This window comes from Hylobates moloch, unplaced genomic scaffold (genome assembly GCF_009828535.3).
Source record: "Hylobates moloch isolate HMO894 unplaced genomic scaffold, HMol_V3 SCAFFOLD_17, whole genome shotgun sequence".
NCBI lineage: Eukaryota > Metazoa > Chordata > Mammalia > Primates > Hylobatidae > Hylobates > Hylobates moloch.
The window spans coordinates 48952972-48971591 of NW_026652292.1; the positions used below are offsets into that span (position 1 = coordinate 48952972).

Consider the following 18620-nt stretch of genomic DNA (forward strand, 5'->3'; position numbering starts at 1 on the left):
AGATTGCACGACCTGGACTTTCATTCAGAAAAACATTCATGTTACCCTCCTATTGGCAATAACGAGACACTTGGGACATAAGCAGCTTACAAGTTTCTAAAAAAAAAAAAAAAAGGATCTCTCTCAACTTTACTCAATTGAAAAAAATCTATATTTGAAACCAGATCTGTGTTCTTAGACATCCAGAATGGTTGTGATTATTTCAACAGGCTGAAAATACAAGCCTTCACAGGTTCAAGGGGTGGGCTCCCCATGGAGAGGGTCATACCCATGGGTCTGTCCTTATCTCCTGAATTCATGGATGACCATCCTTGGAAAGCCTGGAGTCCACTTGGGAAAAAAATAAAAACTAGATCTTTCATTAAAGGGAAAGTAACCTAAGTAAAGCTATTATCATGCATATTATAGAAAAGACATGACTTGATTCACAGAGCACGGTGTGTCTCAAGTCACTGTTTGTTGCAGGTATGTCTCTCCAGAGCAATCCTTCTAAATTTTGCCAACTAGAAAAGAGAGATCGCAAAGCATAAAGTCATCTATCACTTTTGACATTCAAGATTGTGTGTCTGACTTTGTCCTTTCATTTTTCCCTTCCAGTTTCACAGAAGGTTTTATAGTTGACTTAGGAATATTTTTATCCCACAAAAATGGCTTTTATTAAAAGGTTGAAAGAGGAGCTATTAGTTAACTCACTCTTAAAGATGCAAAAGAGAGCAGTTGCTCTTGTCTACTCAGCATCCCTTCCTTAGAGAATCATTTCCTCCTATATGCAGTTCTGGAGGTGTCTTATGGCCCAAACGTAGCTCGAAACAGGACCTGCTCTCCCAGGCAATGGTGCCTGGTCCAAGGATAGCATGTGAGAGTCATCTTTCTGTTGTGAGTTTTAAGCTGGGAAGATGACACTTTATGGCTGCTGGAGGCCACCTTTTTTGCAACACGGAGAGGTGAGAATTGGATGGAGAGAGAGAAAATTCTGGAATCAGTGAGCCCATTTTTCATCCCAAAAACTCCTTTCCTGTGAGAAACCTTGGCATTCTTCCAAGTTGAATGAGCCAATAAATTTCCCTTTGTACTTAATCTGGTTTGAGTTGGATTTCTGTCTCTTGCAACCAAGAGTCAGAATGTAAAAGACTAAAAGTTTAAATCTCTTCCTTAACCTCTCACAGAAGGTGTCTGCATAAGTTAAATGTATTTCCCTTTCTTAAAAAGGACTGAGTTTCTTTTATACCCAGTAAACTTGTCATCTTGCTAGCCTCAGTCCTCTTCACATTAAATCCATTTCTTTCGTTTTCACTTCCCACTTAGCCCAGACTTCAAGCAGATGTGATTGCTTTCTAACTGCAGTAACTTACTTTGTCTTTGGGGAGACAGGAAGATACTCAGTTTGCTCATAAATAGCAAAATGCTCAGGCATCCCAATGTGTACTTGTTTTCCACGTGGTAACCTTCATACCATGATGTGTTTATTCTAGTGACATTGCCAGTGCTTCAGGCAATGGTTTTCAAGATAGTTGTATATTAAAATCACCTGAAGATATATTTAAATCACCAATATCAAGGTCTCACCTCAGAAATTCTGTGTTAATTGCTCAAGACAGGGGCCCAAGTATCAGTATTTTTCAAAATTCTTCCAGCCAAGGTTAAGATTGGCTGACTAACAATATGTTCATATATGTCTTTAATAATTTTTATGAGTGATTCAACTAGAGTAACTTGTTCTCTGTCCATGCTTTTGGTGGTAGTGTCAGAAAAAGCTTGGAGGCATTAGCCCTATGTAACTGTCCTTCACCATTTCCTGGGATGTGCTTGAATTCATTAAAGCATATTGGACATTTCCAGAGATGTGATGGAAATGAGCAAGGGACCCTGTTCTTTTTTTTCGGAGACAGGGTCTCACTCTGTTTCCCAGGCTGGTGTGCAGTGGCACAATCACGAGTCACCGTAGCCTCAAACTCCTGGGCTCAAGTGATCCTCCCATCTCAGCCTGCGAGTAGCCAGGACCACAGGTGCATGTCACCATGCCCAGCTAACTTTTTTATTTTTTGTAGAGGCAGTGTTTTGCCATGTTGCCCAGGCTAGCTGAGCTCCTGAGCTCAAGCAATCTGCCCACCTCAGCCTCCCAAAGTGCAGACCCTGTTCTTAATAACCACACATTGGCCCTTTGTTCTGTGGCCTCCTAAGAACCCACTGTTCATGCCCAAGTGTACATATCTGTTGTATATATTTAAGTCTTCTGTCAATATGTATGAAATCATACAAGTTCTGATAGACTTGCAAAAAAATCAAATACTTGACCTTTTTGGCATAACTTATTCTGATAAACAGAGATTATCATATAACCTATATACGGCACACGATTATCATATATGTATATATACCATACACCTACATATATGGTATATGTATTCATTTGCTAATTCTGCAATAAGTACCATGTATTAGTTTGCTAATGCTGCAATAAGTACCACACCGGGTGTGGTGACTCATGCCCAAAGTGCTATAATCCCAGCACTTTAGGAGGCTGAAGCAGGTGGATCACCTGACGTCAGGAGTTCGAGGCCAGCCTGGCCAACATGGTGAAACCCCATCTTTACTAAAAATACAAAAATTAGCCAGGCGTGGTGGCGGGCACTTGTAATCCCAGCTACTCGGAAGGCTGAGGCAGAAGAATCACTTGAACCCAGGAGGTGGAGGTTGCAGTAAGCTGAGATCGAGCCACTGCACTCCAGCCTCGGCAGCAAGAGTGAAACTCCATCTAAAAAAAAAAAAAAAAAAGAAGTACAACAAACTGGGTGGCTGAAACAACAGAAATTTGGACAGAGACAGGCACATAGGGAGAATGTCATGGAAGATGAAGATGGAGATTGAGGTAGTATTTCTACAAACTGAGGAACACCAGAGATTGCTAGCCAATAAACACCAGAGGGTAAGAAAGAGTCATGGAATGGATTCTTTCTCATGGCCCTCGGAAGGAACCAATCCTGCTGACACCATTTGGTTGAATCTTGGTTGGATCTTGGATTTGTAACCTCTAGAACTCTGAGACAATAAATTTCTGGGTAAGCCATTCCGTTTGTGATATGGCAGCCTTTTCTTTTCCCTTATGGAAAAGAAAAATCTATGACTTTGTAGTCATTCACTTTTGATGCTGGAGTGGTGGGGAGAAAGACCCACAAGTCTGAATTACCCGAAAACAATAAGTTAAAGGATCACTGTTGGTCTTCATGCAATATATAAAGTCTGTTACCAGCTACTTTTTGGAGACCAAAGAAGAGGTTAAAAAAATAAAAGTCCTTGTTCTTTCCTAGCCTAGAAAAGAGATCCAAAAAGTCCAGCTGCCTGGACATTTCTTATATAAGTCAGTTAGATGCTTATCACAATTTTAGAAGTGAAATCATATTTCTATTGGTTTCCAAAAACTAGTGCTTACAGAAGCTTTGTTAGTAAACCATGAAATACTCCAGGCAACCAGAACACCAGACAAATCCAGTTGCTTTCTTGGCTGGGGGCAAATGGCATGCATTAGTTCATAGAAATTCTAGTAAAGTGTATAATGTGTGATGTTACAAAACCTCAAGTTGCCACTATTTAAGATTATATTTCAGTGGCTCATTTCAGAAGCTTCTCTATGGAAGTGGCCCTCCTGTGATGGTATGGAATAAAACCTTGACTTAAACACCAATTACTATTATGAACCAATCATTTCCTGTTGTAGCACAGTACCCAGAGAAAGTTAAGAGTGGCCAGGATGGAAATGGATCTTGCTGGAAAAGACTGCAAACTCTTCTTAGAAATTAAATCCCCAACAGTTTGACTTGCTGTTATCGTATCTTCTCAACTTTCTCTTCCTAACTCTTTTCTCCTTTTTTCTTCCTGGCTTTAGTATCCAATTTTATTCTCTTAAATATCTCAAGTGGCTGGGTGCAGTGGCTCATGCCTGTAATTCCAGCACTTTGGGAGGCCAAAGCAGGAAGATCACTTGAGCCCAGGAGTTCAAGACCACGCTGGGCAATGAAGTGAGACCCTACCTCTCCAAAAACAACAAACAAACAAACAAAAAAGCTGAGCATGGTGGCTCAAACCTGTGATCCCAGCTATATGTAAGGCTGAAGCAGGAGGACTGCCTGAGCCCAGGAGGTCAAGGCTTCAGTGAGCCAGGCTTGCACCACTGCACTCCAGCCTGGGTGACAGAGCGAGACCCTGCCTCCAATAATAATAATAATAATAATAATAATGAAATAAAAAATAAAATAAAATATCTTAAGCTCATACTTATGTCCATGGTGCTTTCAGCTCTTTGGGTGGAATGTTTCTTTAGGAGTTGGAAGAAAGTGAAGAATAGAGAATAAAAGGTTAAATTTACGAAACTTGACAAGGTATATTTGCTACACTGATAAAGAAGAATATTGGGCTAACTTCTTCAATGATTTGCTTGGTGACTTTGGGGAAATTTCTTCAGTTCTCTGAAGGGAAATAGCCACAACATCATAATATTGGAAGGGTCAATGGACAAATAAACTAATCCATTATCAAGACCCAATTAGCCAATAGTCAATTCTGGAGCTGATGGGAAAGAGAGAATCTCTTGCACACAGTTGACAACTGCTGGTGGCCAGACAGACACTGTAAAGGAAAGACGTGCCAGAGAATGAATCGACACAAAGAAAACTGGAGGCAAGAATGGACAGGGGTAGATTACTAATAACGCCATGTGAGCACCCATGCCTGCAGATACATCTCTGCATTATTCAAGCTATAAACATGTTTGCTTAAGTCCATTTGAGTGGATTTCTGTCACTTGCTACTAAGAGTTCTAATGATTCTAGGATTCTATTAGTGAAAAAAAAAAATAGTAATTAGATCAAAAATGACTGTCCTCTTCTACTCTTTAAAAGGATTCCAAAAACGTCTTAGAAACCATCATAGAAAGGTGTAGTGTTACGATATATATATTGGTTTTCATCCACTGTTCCTGGCTCATAACTCTCATAGCCCTTGTTACAATCTTTTGTTACAATGTTGAGTATGTTAGGCCTCAGGGGCAGGCCTCAGGAAACGCAAACTCTGCCCTGCCCTCCTCTCACCTGCCCCAAGGCTGAATTTTAATCTTCCCCCCACCTTTCTGACTGTGGGTCTTTTTTTTTTTTTCTTTTTCTTCAAATCTCCTATTCTGAGAAGCAGGACTGTGGGTCTTAATACCCACTCTATACACTGGGAGAAGGAATGCTGACATCATGAAGCTTCTATAAAAACCCAGAAGGAACTGGGTTCCAAAGTCTTCTGGATAGCTGAGCACGTGGAGGTTCCTGGAGGGTGGTGTGCCCAGGCAGGGCATGGAAGCCCTAAGCCTCTTCCCTCATATCTCACCCTACACGTTTCCTCATCTATACCTTTTGGAATATCCTTTATAGTAAACTGGCAAAGGTAAGTAACTGTTCCCCTGAGTTCTGTGAGCTGCTCCAGCAAATTAATTGAACCCAAAGAGGGGGTCATAGCAACCCCAATGTGAAGCCAGCAGGTCTGAAGTTCCGGAGGCCTGGACTTGCAACTGGTGTCTGTGGAGGGGGCAGTCTTGGGGACTGAGCCTTCATCCTGTGTGATCTGATGCTATCTCCAGGTAGATGGTGTCAGAACTGAAGTGGCACCAGCTGGTGTCTGGTGCTTGGTGGTGGAGAAAACCCCCCACGTTTGGTCACAGAAGTCTTCTATGTTGATGAGTGCTGTGGTTTGAGAGCAGAGGAAAAATGCAGTTAGAGATTTCCCAACCCAGAAGGAAAGATAAAACTGTTGTAGATTTAATTCCAAAGCGAGGATGGAGGGGATTAAGCTTCCTCTGAATAGCCGCAAGGGCCAACAGTTCTGAGAAGCAAAGACGTAAATTTGTGTTCAACACAAGGAAAAAATTTCCACTGTTGAGAGCTATATAAAGCAGAACAGGTTGCTTCTTAAATGCATTCCGGATCTGCCCACTTCCTTCCATCGTCACTGCCGCTACACTGGTCCAAGCAGTCTTGGCTCTCATTTAGACTGCTGCCAGGGCTTCATCATGTCACTCAGTCAGCAAATATTTATTGAGCCTCTTTTATGTGCTAAGCATTATTTTAGATGCTGTGGACTCTGTAGAGAACAAAACAGATAAAATCTCTGCCCTGAGGGAGTTTGCATTCTAGTCAATGGAAGCAAATAATAAACAAGTAAATATACAGCATGATAGATGGTGATAGGTGCCAGACAGGAAAGGATATGGGGGCGGGCAGGGAGGGGCAGGTAAGTCAGCTGTAAATAGGTGATGAGTGCAAGCCTCACTGAGAAAGGGATACAAGAGCAAAGACCCAAAGGAGATAAGGGCAAGAGCTATACAGGTATCTGGGGAAATAGTATTTCAAGCAGGAGTAGTGACAGCAAGAATCCTGCATGAGACAGGACATTTTTAGCCTGTTCAAGACCAGTAGGGCTGGAGAGGCGTGAAGGAGGGAAGGAGTGAGAGACAGGACTAGCTGGATTTCCTAGGCCGACTAAGAATCCCTAAGCCTAGCTGGGAAGGTGACCACTTCCACCTTTAAACACGGGGCTTGCAACTTAGCTCACACCCGACCAATCAGATAGTAAAGAGAGCTCACTAAAATTCTTATTAGGCAAAAACAGGAGGTAAAGAAATAGCCAATCATCTATTGCCTGAGAGCACAGCTGGAGAGACAATGATCAGGATATAAACCCAGGCATTCGAGCTGGCAATGGCTACCCTCTTTGGGTCCCCTCCCTTTGTATGGGAGCTCTGTTTTCACTCTATTAAATCTTGCAACTGCACTCTCTTCTGGTCCATGTTTGTTACAGCTCAAGCTAAGCTTTCGCTCGCCGTCCACCACTGCTGTTTGCTGCCATCGCAGACCTGCCGCTGACTTCCATCCCTCTGGATCTGGCAGGGTGTCTGCTGTGCTCCTGATCCAGCGAGGCACCCATTGTCACTCCCGATCGGGCTAAAGGCTTGCCATTGTTCCTGCATGGCTAAGTGCCCAGGTTCGTCCTAATCGAGCTGAACACTAGTCACTGGGTTCCACAGTTCTCTTCCGTGACCCACAGCTTCTGAGAGAGCTATAACACTCACCACATGGCCCAAGATTCCATTGTTTGGAGTCCCTGAGGCCAAGAACCCCAGGTCAGAGAACACAAGGCTTGCCACCATCTTGGAAACAGCCCACTGCCATTTTGGAAGCGGCCCACCACCATCTTGGGAGCTCTGGGAGCAAGGACCCCCCCACATACCGTGTGTGTGTGTGTGTGTGTGTGTGTGTGTGTGTATATATATATATATATTTTTTTTTTTTTTTGAGACAGAATCTCGCTCTGTCACCCAGGCTGGAGTGCAGTGGCATGATCTCGGCTCACTGCAAGCTCTGCCTGCCGGGTTCCAGTGATTCTTCTGCGATTCTTCTGCCTCAGCCTGCCGAGCAGCTGGGACCACAGGTGGGTGCCACCACACCCGGCTAATTTTTGTATTTTTAGTAGAGATGGGGTTTGACCATATTGGCCAGGCTGGTCTTGAACTCCTGACTTCGTGATCTGCCTCCCTCGGCCTCCCAAAGTGCTGGGATTACAGGTGTGAGCCACCTGGGATTACAGGTGTAAGCCACCATGCCCGGCCCACATGATTATATTTTAAAAGGATCACTCAGCCGCTGTTTTGAAAATAAATCGTCTCCCTGCTGCCAATCTGATCCTCTAAAGTTCATTGTCCACAAAGCAGAATGAATCTTTTAAAATACTATGAAATGACCCAGCAATCCACTCCCAGACATTTATTCCCCCAAAAATAAAACTCATGTCCACATAAAAACCTGTGTTTGTTCAGAGCAACAATAGTTGTTAACAGTTCAACACTGAAAACAACCAAAATGTCTTCCAATAGGTGAATGGTTAAAGAGCCTGTGGTACATCCGTACCGTGGAATCTACTCAGTAATTAAAAGGAACAAACTACTGATGCACACAACAACACAGGTGGATCTCAAGGGCATTCAATTAAGTGAAAAATTTCAAAGGATCACATATTGCATGATTCCATTCACTTAACTCTAGTGACATAAGATGTACCCATCGGAGGATACGGGTGAAGGGTACTTGGGACCTTTCTGCAACTTCTGTGAATCTGTACTTACTTCAAAATAAAAAGTTGTTTTAAAGAAAGCACTGTAGAAAATAAATTGTGTTTCAATGGAAAACTATGCACTGCCTACAAGCAACACACCCTTCTCAGTTATCTGATTCTACTCTTTCATTGTCTGAACTATTTTTACAAGTTCTAAACTCTGCAAGTTTAGGTAACTGACAGACATGCAAACTGTCTCATCTGGTATAGGTTCCCTTTTCTCCACCTGCACGCCCCCATGGAAAAACCATTTACACATTCAATTCAACATTCCTTTATTCCATACCAATCTGTGCTTCCCTTTGAACACTGTAAGGGCCCTGAATAATTATGTTTAATACAATCTTTAACACGTGTTCATTTTTATGTCTGTAGGAGAGTCATGATTTTACCTTTTCTGAAAACATCATTTTTTAAGAACATAAATCTGGTCATGTCATTACCTCTGTGTAACTACCTCCAAGACTTCCCACTGCCTTTAGAATAAATCCCCCAAGCGTCCCATGATGTACAAGGCCCTGCAGAGCCTGGGTCCAGCCCGCCTCTCTCCTCTCCTCCTTGCTCTGCCCCTTGCCAGGGCAATTCCCATGGCTTCCCCTCTTTCAGCTCCCCGAGAACATCAAGCTTGTTCCCATCTATGGCTCTTGCACCTACTGTCCCTTAGCCTGGACTGCTCTTCTCATGGGTGGCTTTTTCTCATGAGTGAACTCTCAGCTCTATTGTTCCACCTCAGAGAAATCCTCCCAGTCACACTCTATCAAAAGTAACAGCCTCACCCTAGTTTTTTTTTTTTGAGAAAGGGTCTCACTCTGTTGCCCAGGCTGAGTGCAGTGGCACGATCTTGGCTCACTGCAGCCTCAACCTCCTAGGCTCAAGTGATCTTCCGGCCTCAGCCTCCTGAGGAGCTGAGACTACAGGTGCTATTAGCCACCATACCTTGCTAATTTTTTATTTTCTGTAGAGATAGGGTGTCACTATGCTGCCCAGGCTGGTCTCAAACTCCTGGATGCAAGCAATTCTCCCACCTTGGCCTTCCAAAGTGCTGGGATTACAGGCATGAGCCACCGCGCCCAGTCTCCCACCCTGGTTTTTCATCATAGTTTGTTTGTTTAGAGACGGGCCTGGCTCTGTCCTCCAGGTTGGAGTACAATGGCACAATCACAGTTCACAACAGCCTTGGACTCCTGGGCTCAAGTGATCCTCCTGCCTTAGCCTCCCAAGCAGCTAGAACCACAGATGCACAACACCATGCTCAGTTATTATTATTTTTTTGTAGAGATGGGATCTCACTATGTTGTTCAGGCTGGTCTCAAACTGCTGGGCTCAAGTGATCCTCCCCATTCAGCCTCCCAAAGTGCTCAGATTACCAGCATGAACCACTGCACCTGTCCCTCATCATAGTTATTTCTATTTGAAATAATATTTTTCAGTTAGTTACTAGTTTATTTGTTTACCTGCTCCCCCCATAATAGTAGGACCTTGTGATCTGGGCTAGCATTATATCCCCCAGTGCTTAGAAAGGTACCTAGCACATGGTGGACACTCAATAAATATTTGCGGAATAAATACCTGGGGGAATAGGGTCCCTGAAGGTAGCAAGATCCCCATCAGTGGAGGCATTTAATCATGGTTTGCACAACCGCTTGACAGGGCCATCGAAAACTATGGGCAGAGGCTCAGTCACAAGAATAAAAGACTGTATAGGTCCCTTCTAGTCCTATGTACCTACGATTACATGGCCACCACACCTTTTTTGCTATGCAATGGGAAAAGCAAAGGAGTATTCCTCAGTCATTTTGTACCAAATGATAGTATGCATACTCCTGTTCCTGCTGCAATATCATCTTGGCATTAAAATGTTGAAGCTAATCAGACATTTAATTTCAAAGTGGAAGGTCATTATCTTGTCACAAAATTTTATTCCAATTACTTTTTTTTCTATTATACGAAATGAATTAAAAGTAGCACAAAACATTGGGAGATCAAACAGTCAATCAGAAGCTCATTAAATATCATTGAAATTGGTGCAATAAAAAGCATTTCCCATGGCTGAGTTATTATTTAAAAGCTATACTGGATGGCTCAAGGAATTGACATGCTGCCAATCAAAAAATCACCCTGTCCATAAATAGCCACTTGGCTTTTAAAAGTTCACTCTCTCTCTCTCTTTTTTTTTTTTTTTTGAGATAAGAGTAAATATCTAAGAAGATTTAAAGCATGGGTGTAATTACTATTCTATCAGCTCCTATGAGACCCCCAAGGGAAGATATCAGCAAAGTCACTATCTGATAATTTAGGCCACAATTTAGAGCAAGATGCTCACAGAGTGCTACCAGTAATTTTATGAACACTTAAATACATTACATCTATGTACAATACTCAGTTAAATACAATCTCAGGCAGGGATTAGTGGTCAGTTATAATTTTAAAATTGCCTTCAACTCCACACTTAGAGTAAATGCTCATTTTATTTTCTAAAGGGTGATTCTTAAATACTTCATTTTTCTACGAACCCAGGACGCAGACATAGGTGACTGCCCACATGAAAATCTGAAAGCTGATCATTTAAAACTTTTAAACATTTTTCCTCTGGGCACCTTCCCCTCCTCCCACTTTTAAAAAGCTAAATGACTAATTTGATTATTTCAGTTTTATACAAATGATCGCTTTTTGATGTAAAGGACAGCAGGTCCTTTTCAATAGAAAATATACAACAGAAGTATTGTTCCTAGTCTCTTAAGGTGTTTAAGTGGTGAAGAGGATATACATTTAAAACTACATAGAAGAGAAAGCCCCCAGGTACAGGAAATTACTTCTTCAGAAGAACTAAAAGATTTCTCCCTTCTAAACCCCCCACACTGCCACCACCCCAATTTCTTTTCAAAAGCCAGGATAGTGATCCACGTGTCCTCATTTAGTAGTTTTCAGAAGCCAGGGAGAAACATTGCAAATAATGTTAAATATGATTAATATCTTGAATTCCTTGAAATATGACATGCATGAGTTACAATGAAACCTCTTTTATTTCCCCATGAAATGCTTTTGCATAATGAGAAAGAAAATGTCCTCTATGCCCTAATCAGCCCTGACAGTTCCTGGACTCCCAAATACTTTTATTTATGGCATTATTTATTTCATCTCTAATAAATGGATGGGGGGGGGCAACACAGCACCATCTGAGGAAGCTGCAGGACAGAGGGAGACAATCTAGGGGGGAATAATACAGAAGCTGAACCAGCAAGGGAGAGAGAAAAAGCTTCCAAAGGGAAGGAGATCAGGGAAAGAGAGGCGAAAAGATGTGAACCCCCAGAAGAAAATGGGTCACCTTCCTAAGAATAAAAGGAAGGCTCTGAAAAGGAAACAAACTTCAGAGTGCAGAGATGAGGGTCCTACATCAAGGAGCACCCAGAACTCTGACCTGGAGAACGAAAAAGGAAGGCTGAAAAGCAACCCTGGGGCAGGGTATGCTGGTTGGCCTAGAGGAGGGGTGATGTGAGATAGGAGTAATGGACCCTCTGCCCCAAAAAGTAGCTGGGAGAGACTAGGACATCTGCACCCAATGAAGGATCTTCCTCCCAACCACTGAGATCTCTCATTCAAACGGCTACCGAAATTGGGCACCCTCCAGATCCTCGCCGGATGGCGCCAGTTGCAGTGAGTCAGACAATGCAAGGAGTGAGTTCTCGGGTTACCCTGGTCTTGCAAGTACATATACATATATTAAAACGACACCGTTTAAAGTAATCACCACCTCAAAGGGAGGTGTCAGGTCATTTCCCCACTCAATTGGACAGAGTCTACTGGCCATGAGAAGTGAGGAGTTGAATTCAAATAACCCGGATGCATCAGTGCAACACAGCCACACACTCCCGAGTGTCTGACTTTGGGCAATTCCTTTCAACCTCTCAGAGCCTCGGTTTTCTCATCTTTATAATGGGGGGGAAATGATGGTGTCATGCACGTTCTCAGGGCCCCTACGGGAAACAAATGAAAACGTGAAAAAGTTCTACGCCCTGCGCGCTTTTATGTTCCGCATGAGCTCAGAGGCCGCGAGGCTCGGGGAAGGCAGGACCCCAGAGCCCCGTAAACACCGCGCGACCACCTGGGCCAAGATCTTTAAGAGGTTCTTTTCAGAAGGATCGGAGAGCAATTCCCGATTGGTAGAACTTGCGGCAATACACTCGTACTCTGACGACCCCGCCCCAACGACTAGCCCCTCCTCTGTGCAACCCTGAGAGTTTGGGGTCATGCAGGGGGCGCCAGGAGCTCGTTTCGGAAGCCGGACCCCGCCCGCAGCCACAGAAGCCTCGAGTCCACAGCTGGGTCTCTAAAGTCTCGCCGTAGCCAGATCCCGGATCCCCACCTTCTTCACCAGTTCCCGGGCGCCCTCCAGGTCCTCGCTTTCCCCCTTCCCCCCCCCCTCCCCGTCGGAGGCGCGGAGCCGGCGGGCAGACCCCGCGGGCGGCTGCGGCGCCAGGCCCCGCCCCGCCCCCATTATCATTAGCAGATATTACCCTAAACACTTGCTCTTTACCTCCTTTCTCCCTCCAGGCATTGGCGAGGCGGCCTGTCAATCAGCAGCTCGGGCGGCAGCCCCCCGCGCGGGGGCTCGGCGATGCCAGCCTCAGCGACAGGCGGCGGCGGCGGCGGCCACGGCACAGACACACACCCTCCCACACGCGCGCACCAGGGCAGAGCCGGCGGGCAGGCGGCGGAGGCACCCTCGGAGCCCGGCGCCCGGCGGGGAGGGGACGTGCTCCGGGGGACCGGCCCCGAGGCGCCGGATGGAGGAAGAGATGCAGCCGGCAGAGGAGGGGCCCAGCGTTCCCAAAATCTACAAGCAGCGCAGCCCCTACAGCGTCCTCAAGACGTTCCCCAGCAAGAGACCGGCGCTGGCCAAGCGCTACGAGCGACCCACCCTGGTGGAGCTGCCGCACGTGCGGGCGCCCCCGCCGCCCCCGCCGCCCCCGCCGCCCTTCGCGCCGCACGCCGCCGTCTCCATCAGCAGCAGCGAGCCGCCGCCGCAGCAGTTCCAGGCGCAGAGCTCCTACCCCCCTGGGCCCGGCCGGGCCGCCGCCGCCGCTTCGTCGTCGTCGCCGTCCTGCACGCCCGCTACATCCCAGGGCCACCTGAGGACTCCGGCGCAGCCGCCGCCCGCGTCCCCCGCCGCCTCCTCGTCGTCCTCGTTCGCCGCCGTCGTCAGGTATGGCCCAGGCGCGGCGGCGGCCGCCGGCACCGGCGGCACGGGTAGCGACAGCGCCAGCCTGGAGCTCAGCGCAGGTACCAACTCTCGGCACAACTTTCCTTCCCGCCAAGGCCGGGGGCAGCGGGAGGGGACCCGGGAAGGAGAGGCGGGGGGCCGCCGACACTCTCCGGTGCTGGGCCGAGTGGGGACGTCGGGCGCGCCCTGGGTCCTCCCTGCGCGCCCGGAAACTTCGAGAGGATTCTTCAGCGCCGCTAAGCATGGGCTTCCGACGGCGCGCGCCTAACAGGTGGCTCCGCGGCTTGGATCTCGCGCCGGGAAGCACGGCTGTGGCGGTCGGCGGCCGGGATCGCTGGGGCGTGGGCCGGAGTGGGGCCAGACGCCCCAGGGGGATAGCCGCGGCCGCTCGGGGAGAAGCTGGAGCTTCTCGGGCCGCCCCGCTGGGACGCCCTCGTACTGCTTCACTTTTTCCGTTTGCTTTTTCCCTTTGCTCTTCTTCCTCCATTTGTTTGTCCTCTTCACTTCTCCTTTGCCTTCTGGTGCTTTCTTCGCCACCTCTGTGATGCACTCACGCTGTCGCAGTCCATGCTGGCTGGCTCTCAGCTGCGTTTTTCCTTCTTTTTCTGTGCGCCTGTGTTTCTCGGGCGCGCTCTGTCTCGCTCTGTCCTTTTCTGTCTCTTTCCCCTCCCACCCCGTGGTTGTGAGACTCGGGGCTCCTCCGCGTCCGCCACGCCGTCGATTTCGGGCGCGGGGAACCATCCCACCCCTTCTCCCTGCCCCGGGAGCCGCAGGCACTCTGCTCCCACCGCCCAGGTCGTCGTCCCCGCCACCCCCTCGTCCCCGTCCGTGGGACATTGCCGCGCCGCGGGGTCCTGCCCCTCCCGAGCATCTTGGCCCGAGCCCTGCAGAAACGCCTCGTGGGAAGCACCCACCCTGGGGTCCGCCACTCCTGTCCTTTATCCCGAGTCTGCGGGCGCTGCCGGGGCAAAGCAGCCCACTGCCTGCCTGCAGGGAGCGAGATGGGCTGGTTGCGAGGCCACAGCCTGAGGCCTGCGCCCAAGGGACCTCTCCACCAGCTCCCAGTGGGTGCAGCCACGTTTATCCACTCAGAGCTAAAAGTTCCTGCCAAGGCCTTTTATGGCACTTTGAAGCCCCCCAAATCCTGCATGTCAGTGAATCTGAGACACTTTTTTTTTCCCCTGTGGAAAATAGAAGAGTGTTGTGTCTAAGTGAGTTATAGATGCCTCCTCTAATAATTCTTTTGTTTGTCAATATTTTGACACATGAAGGATTGGTTTTGGAAAAGAAAACCTAATTACAGGTTATAGTGAAGACTTGATCTGTCGCATCTCTCACTGATTTGAAGATGTTTGATTGCTTTCAGTGGGGTTCTTAGGTGGACTTCCTTATTGTTTGTGGGGTATATTTTTTTTCAGTTGCTCTTGCCCCAATACTCCATTGTGTTTTTATATTCTTTGTTAGGCAGTTGGCTCATTTGATTTTCCTCCTTACTTTTTTTCTTTTTTCCCCCCTTCTTAAGGAGGTTCGTTTTCTTTCTTTCCGGCTTGGGATCTTATTTTCTCCTAAACTACTTCTTGTTCAGGCATATGTTTATTTCTAGGCTCTGCTTTATCATCCTGTATTTTTATGTTGTTTGCCAGCAATTTGGATCGTTTTCCCATTTTCTGTGTTTTGCTTTTACTCTTTTGCGTAGCCTCAGTTCCATCATTTGCATTGAGGTTTTCCCCTCTTTATCTGCCTCTTTGATCTCCTCTTGCTTTCTCCTTCCAGCCTTTGCTGACAGTCTTTCCATATTTTACTTCCTGTTATACACTATAAATTTACCCCCGTCTCATTTCCATTTTCATCCATAGTTTTAGCCGGCTATATTTTTCCTGTATTGCTTCTTTTTTTCTGCACCAGTCACTTGCTGTTCTTTCTTTGGTCACTTCTACCCTGGCAGTTTCCTTGCTGTCCTTCATTCATGTGGAGTTTTTTTTTTTCCTTCCTTTTCTCACCTTGTTCTAAATGTTCTCTTTCAGTGTTCCTTCTAATGTCCTGTTTAGTTTATTTTGTCTCTGTTCCCAGATGGAAATTATAACATCACTAAATCTAAAGGAGTGAAGAGGGGCTTTTTTGATGCCCTTCGAATTTCTCTATATTTCCTTTTATTCTCACGGCTGCTTTTGTTGTTTTTAAGGGAGGTCATAGAAAGGGGTAAGCTTGATAGCACCAAGGGCTGGATCCCTCGTGCTTGTTGGAAAGATGGGAATTGGATGGTAGGCTTCCTCCATGCAGTGAGGAAAATAGTCTGGGGGGGGAAAAGCCGTAGAACTAGACATCATGAATTGTGGTCATAATATTAATCACTGATGGACAAAGCCATCTCTTAACAGGCACAGTGATATGAGTGGCCATCAGAGGAACAGCCACCTGAAGAGCTGATTGGTTCTTTGAGAAACTAGTTGTTCCACTTTGAACCAATGAGCATGTGTGCACAGACCCATGACCATTTAAGCATACTGGGTGGGGTGGGGGGTGGGAGTGGCACTTTGCCTGTTGCACCCTCGCAAAAGTGTAATTGCAGTGTCTCAGGCTACCTAGTAAACTGAAAATAGTCAAAACATTCATGTTATGAAATGAGTCAAGGACAGAAGAAGAGACATAACTGAGTGTCCAGAGTAAATTCAGTGAAAAGATGAAAGGGTTGATGTGAATCTTATTTGCCATTAAGGGCCATAACTAAGAAGAGAAATATGTGATTAAAAATAGATTTTTTCAGCATTCTTATAAAATCTCATGAAGAGTATAATTTTCCTTAAAAGGGGTAATACACCATGGTTTTAAAAGCATATTTTTCCTCTGTGGGAGGCTTAGAGTTAAAACCCACGTAGATCTTGATATGCAGCCTAAATTTGGCATCAGGAAATGGGAAATTGCATCTTTAAGCAGAGTACAATCAAAAATGAATTACAATAAATCCTATATAATTGCATAGGTCATTCTCTTTAATGAGATTTTATTAACCTGACTGTCAAGCTTTTGAGTCAGGCAGATATTTTATCTTCTTCAACTGATAAAAGTGTCAGCTATAAACCACCATATAAATATTCATAAATCTACACATCTGTGGCAGCCTATCAGCATCATTCTTTTGGACATTAAAAGCATTCTAATTACTTTCTGTCTAGCAGAGCTGAAATGCTGCCTGTTATAGTATGTGCTTGGCAGGCATGATTGCTTTTGTTTGCCATCACAAATAGCAGCATCCTATTTTATATACCGATGGTCCAGAAAATATTCAGGGATTGACTGAGCAGGATGAATATTAGGAAGCACCATCTGGTTTTGATAGCACCGAGTATATTAACTCATCTGTTAATTTTTGACACATCATTGATTTATTTATTTAGAAAAATTACATCCTGTTTTGCTGTGTTGATGTTTGCCATTATAAAAAAAATTGGATGGCATTTTTAAAAAAAGACATAGTTCATTGATTTAACACAGGGATGGTGCTTCCAAAGATGCTTTCATTTTCTAACTTCTATTTTCTATGCCATGAAGTCCTCTCTTAAAAATAAGTTAAATTAATGTTTTAAGGAAATCATCTATTTTGAATTAGTTAGAAATCCTTGGGTAGATATAATATATGAATGCATGATAGTAGGTCACTAAAAAAAATTTCTGCTTCTGCATTTTTAATATTAATATATTTCACCCTTCGCTGGGCTAAAATCAAAAGGTTACCACTAATCTTGACTACTGTGATCTCCTTCATAGAAACAGAATTCTCTTGGGGATCTGCTGTGATGGGCAAATTCCATTGAAGGCTTTACTTACAAAGAAGGGCGGTAAAGTAGGGAGACTATTTGATTGCCTGCTTCCCATCCCTCTTCTTATTCACTTATCAGATATAGGATGGATTAAACCTCTTAAATTCAGACGAATTTCCCGAAATGAATTTTTTAATTAAAAAAAAATCATGGGTTCAGTTTTTGGAACCGGACAAGGCACAATTTGCAGCATGATGTTATCTCCCAGTAGGCTGCACAATAAAGCAAAATAAATTAGAGAGAAGTGGGCATTTTAGAGGGCTTTGTGATTGTGATTTGTAAACATTTTATGGTGTTTAATTTTAGGGAAGTTAGGGATAAAGTAGCCCTTCTGTAAACTGTTGACTTTCTCTTTCCCTGCCATCACTTGAGTGGAGCATTCTATGACTTAACAAAAAAAAAAAAAAAAAGTTAAAAAAATCATAATACATGTTCACAGTTTGCTGAATTAAGAATCATAGATCAGTAGCCATTCAATTGTGTTCGTATGAAAACAACTTTTCTTCATTTCTTAGTGATAATGGGCATCACACAGTACTTGGATTTGTAATTATATTCTGTCTAGAAGGCTAAACTTAATGCAATGTGTACTAAGTGGAAAGATTTGCTGTTTTCCACCAAATGTAATGGTAATAATTTTTCAGCACACTCTTCCATGTATCAATGTTAAAATAATATTCAAATAATTCAAGGTATTGAAGAGAGAAAAAATTTTACTTTAAGGGTGACAATAGCCATTTTTTTTTTTTTTTTTTGAGACGGAGTCTCGCTCTGTCACCCAGGCTGGAGTGCAGTGGCGCAATCTCGGCTCACTGCAAGCTCCGCCTCCCGGGTTCACGCTATTCTCCTGCCTCAGCCTCTCCAAGTAGCTGGGACTACAGGCGCCCGCCACCACGCCCGGCTAATTTTTTTTGTATTTTTAGTAGAGACAGGGTTTCACCGTGGTCTCGATCTCCTGACCTCGTGATCCACCCGCCTCGGCCACCCAAAGTGCTGGGATTACAAGCGTGAGCCACCGCGCCCGGCCGACAATAGCCATTTTTGTACATATCATTTCTGAAAGCAAATTCAGAATGAAGCATTTAAAAAACTGCAGGCAAGAACTACTTTATGACTGTAACTATTCTCTCATTCTGAGTGCACTTTAATAGATTATCTTCATAATGTAGTATATTACATAATGATTTTTTCTCAGCATGTTACAAGTTTATCCTTCAATTAAGAAAACAAATCATGCTTGTCCCTAAGTCAGATTTTTTTCCCTTAAAATCTATGCTCTAATGTGATTTATCAATATGATTAAAACTACTGAGTGTGTTGTAGGACACTGAACAAATACATTCAAGCAGTTCTTACTAGCCAATTCTGTTTTAGACTTTCATATATTGTCTTTTTCATCAAGGTTATTTTAAAGGTGTATAGGCTGTAAATCAATT

At 44.8% G+C, this 18620-nt stretch overlaps 1 protein-coding gene across 2 annotated transcripts in view; it reads left to right on the forward strand.

The window, feature by feature from the left end:
• The first annotated feature begins 12382 nt into the window (after nucleotides 1-12382).
• Nucleotides 12383-18620, forward strand: part of BEND4 (BEN domain containing 4) — a 42088-nt gene continuing 35850 nt past the window's right edge. For both annotated transcript variants that reach the window (XM_032135722.2, XM_032135723.2), the window contains exons 1-2: nucleotides 12383-12538; nucleotides 12697-13425. In XM_032135722.2, coding sequence (XP_031991613.1) covers nucleotides 12930-13425 — 496 coding nt within the window. In that variant the 5' untranslated portion in view covers nucleotides 12383-12538; nucleotides 12697-12929. The remainder of the gene's footprint in view (nucleotides 12539-12696; nucleotides 13426-18620) is intronic.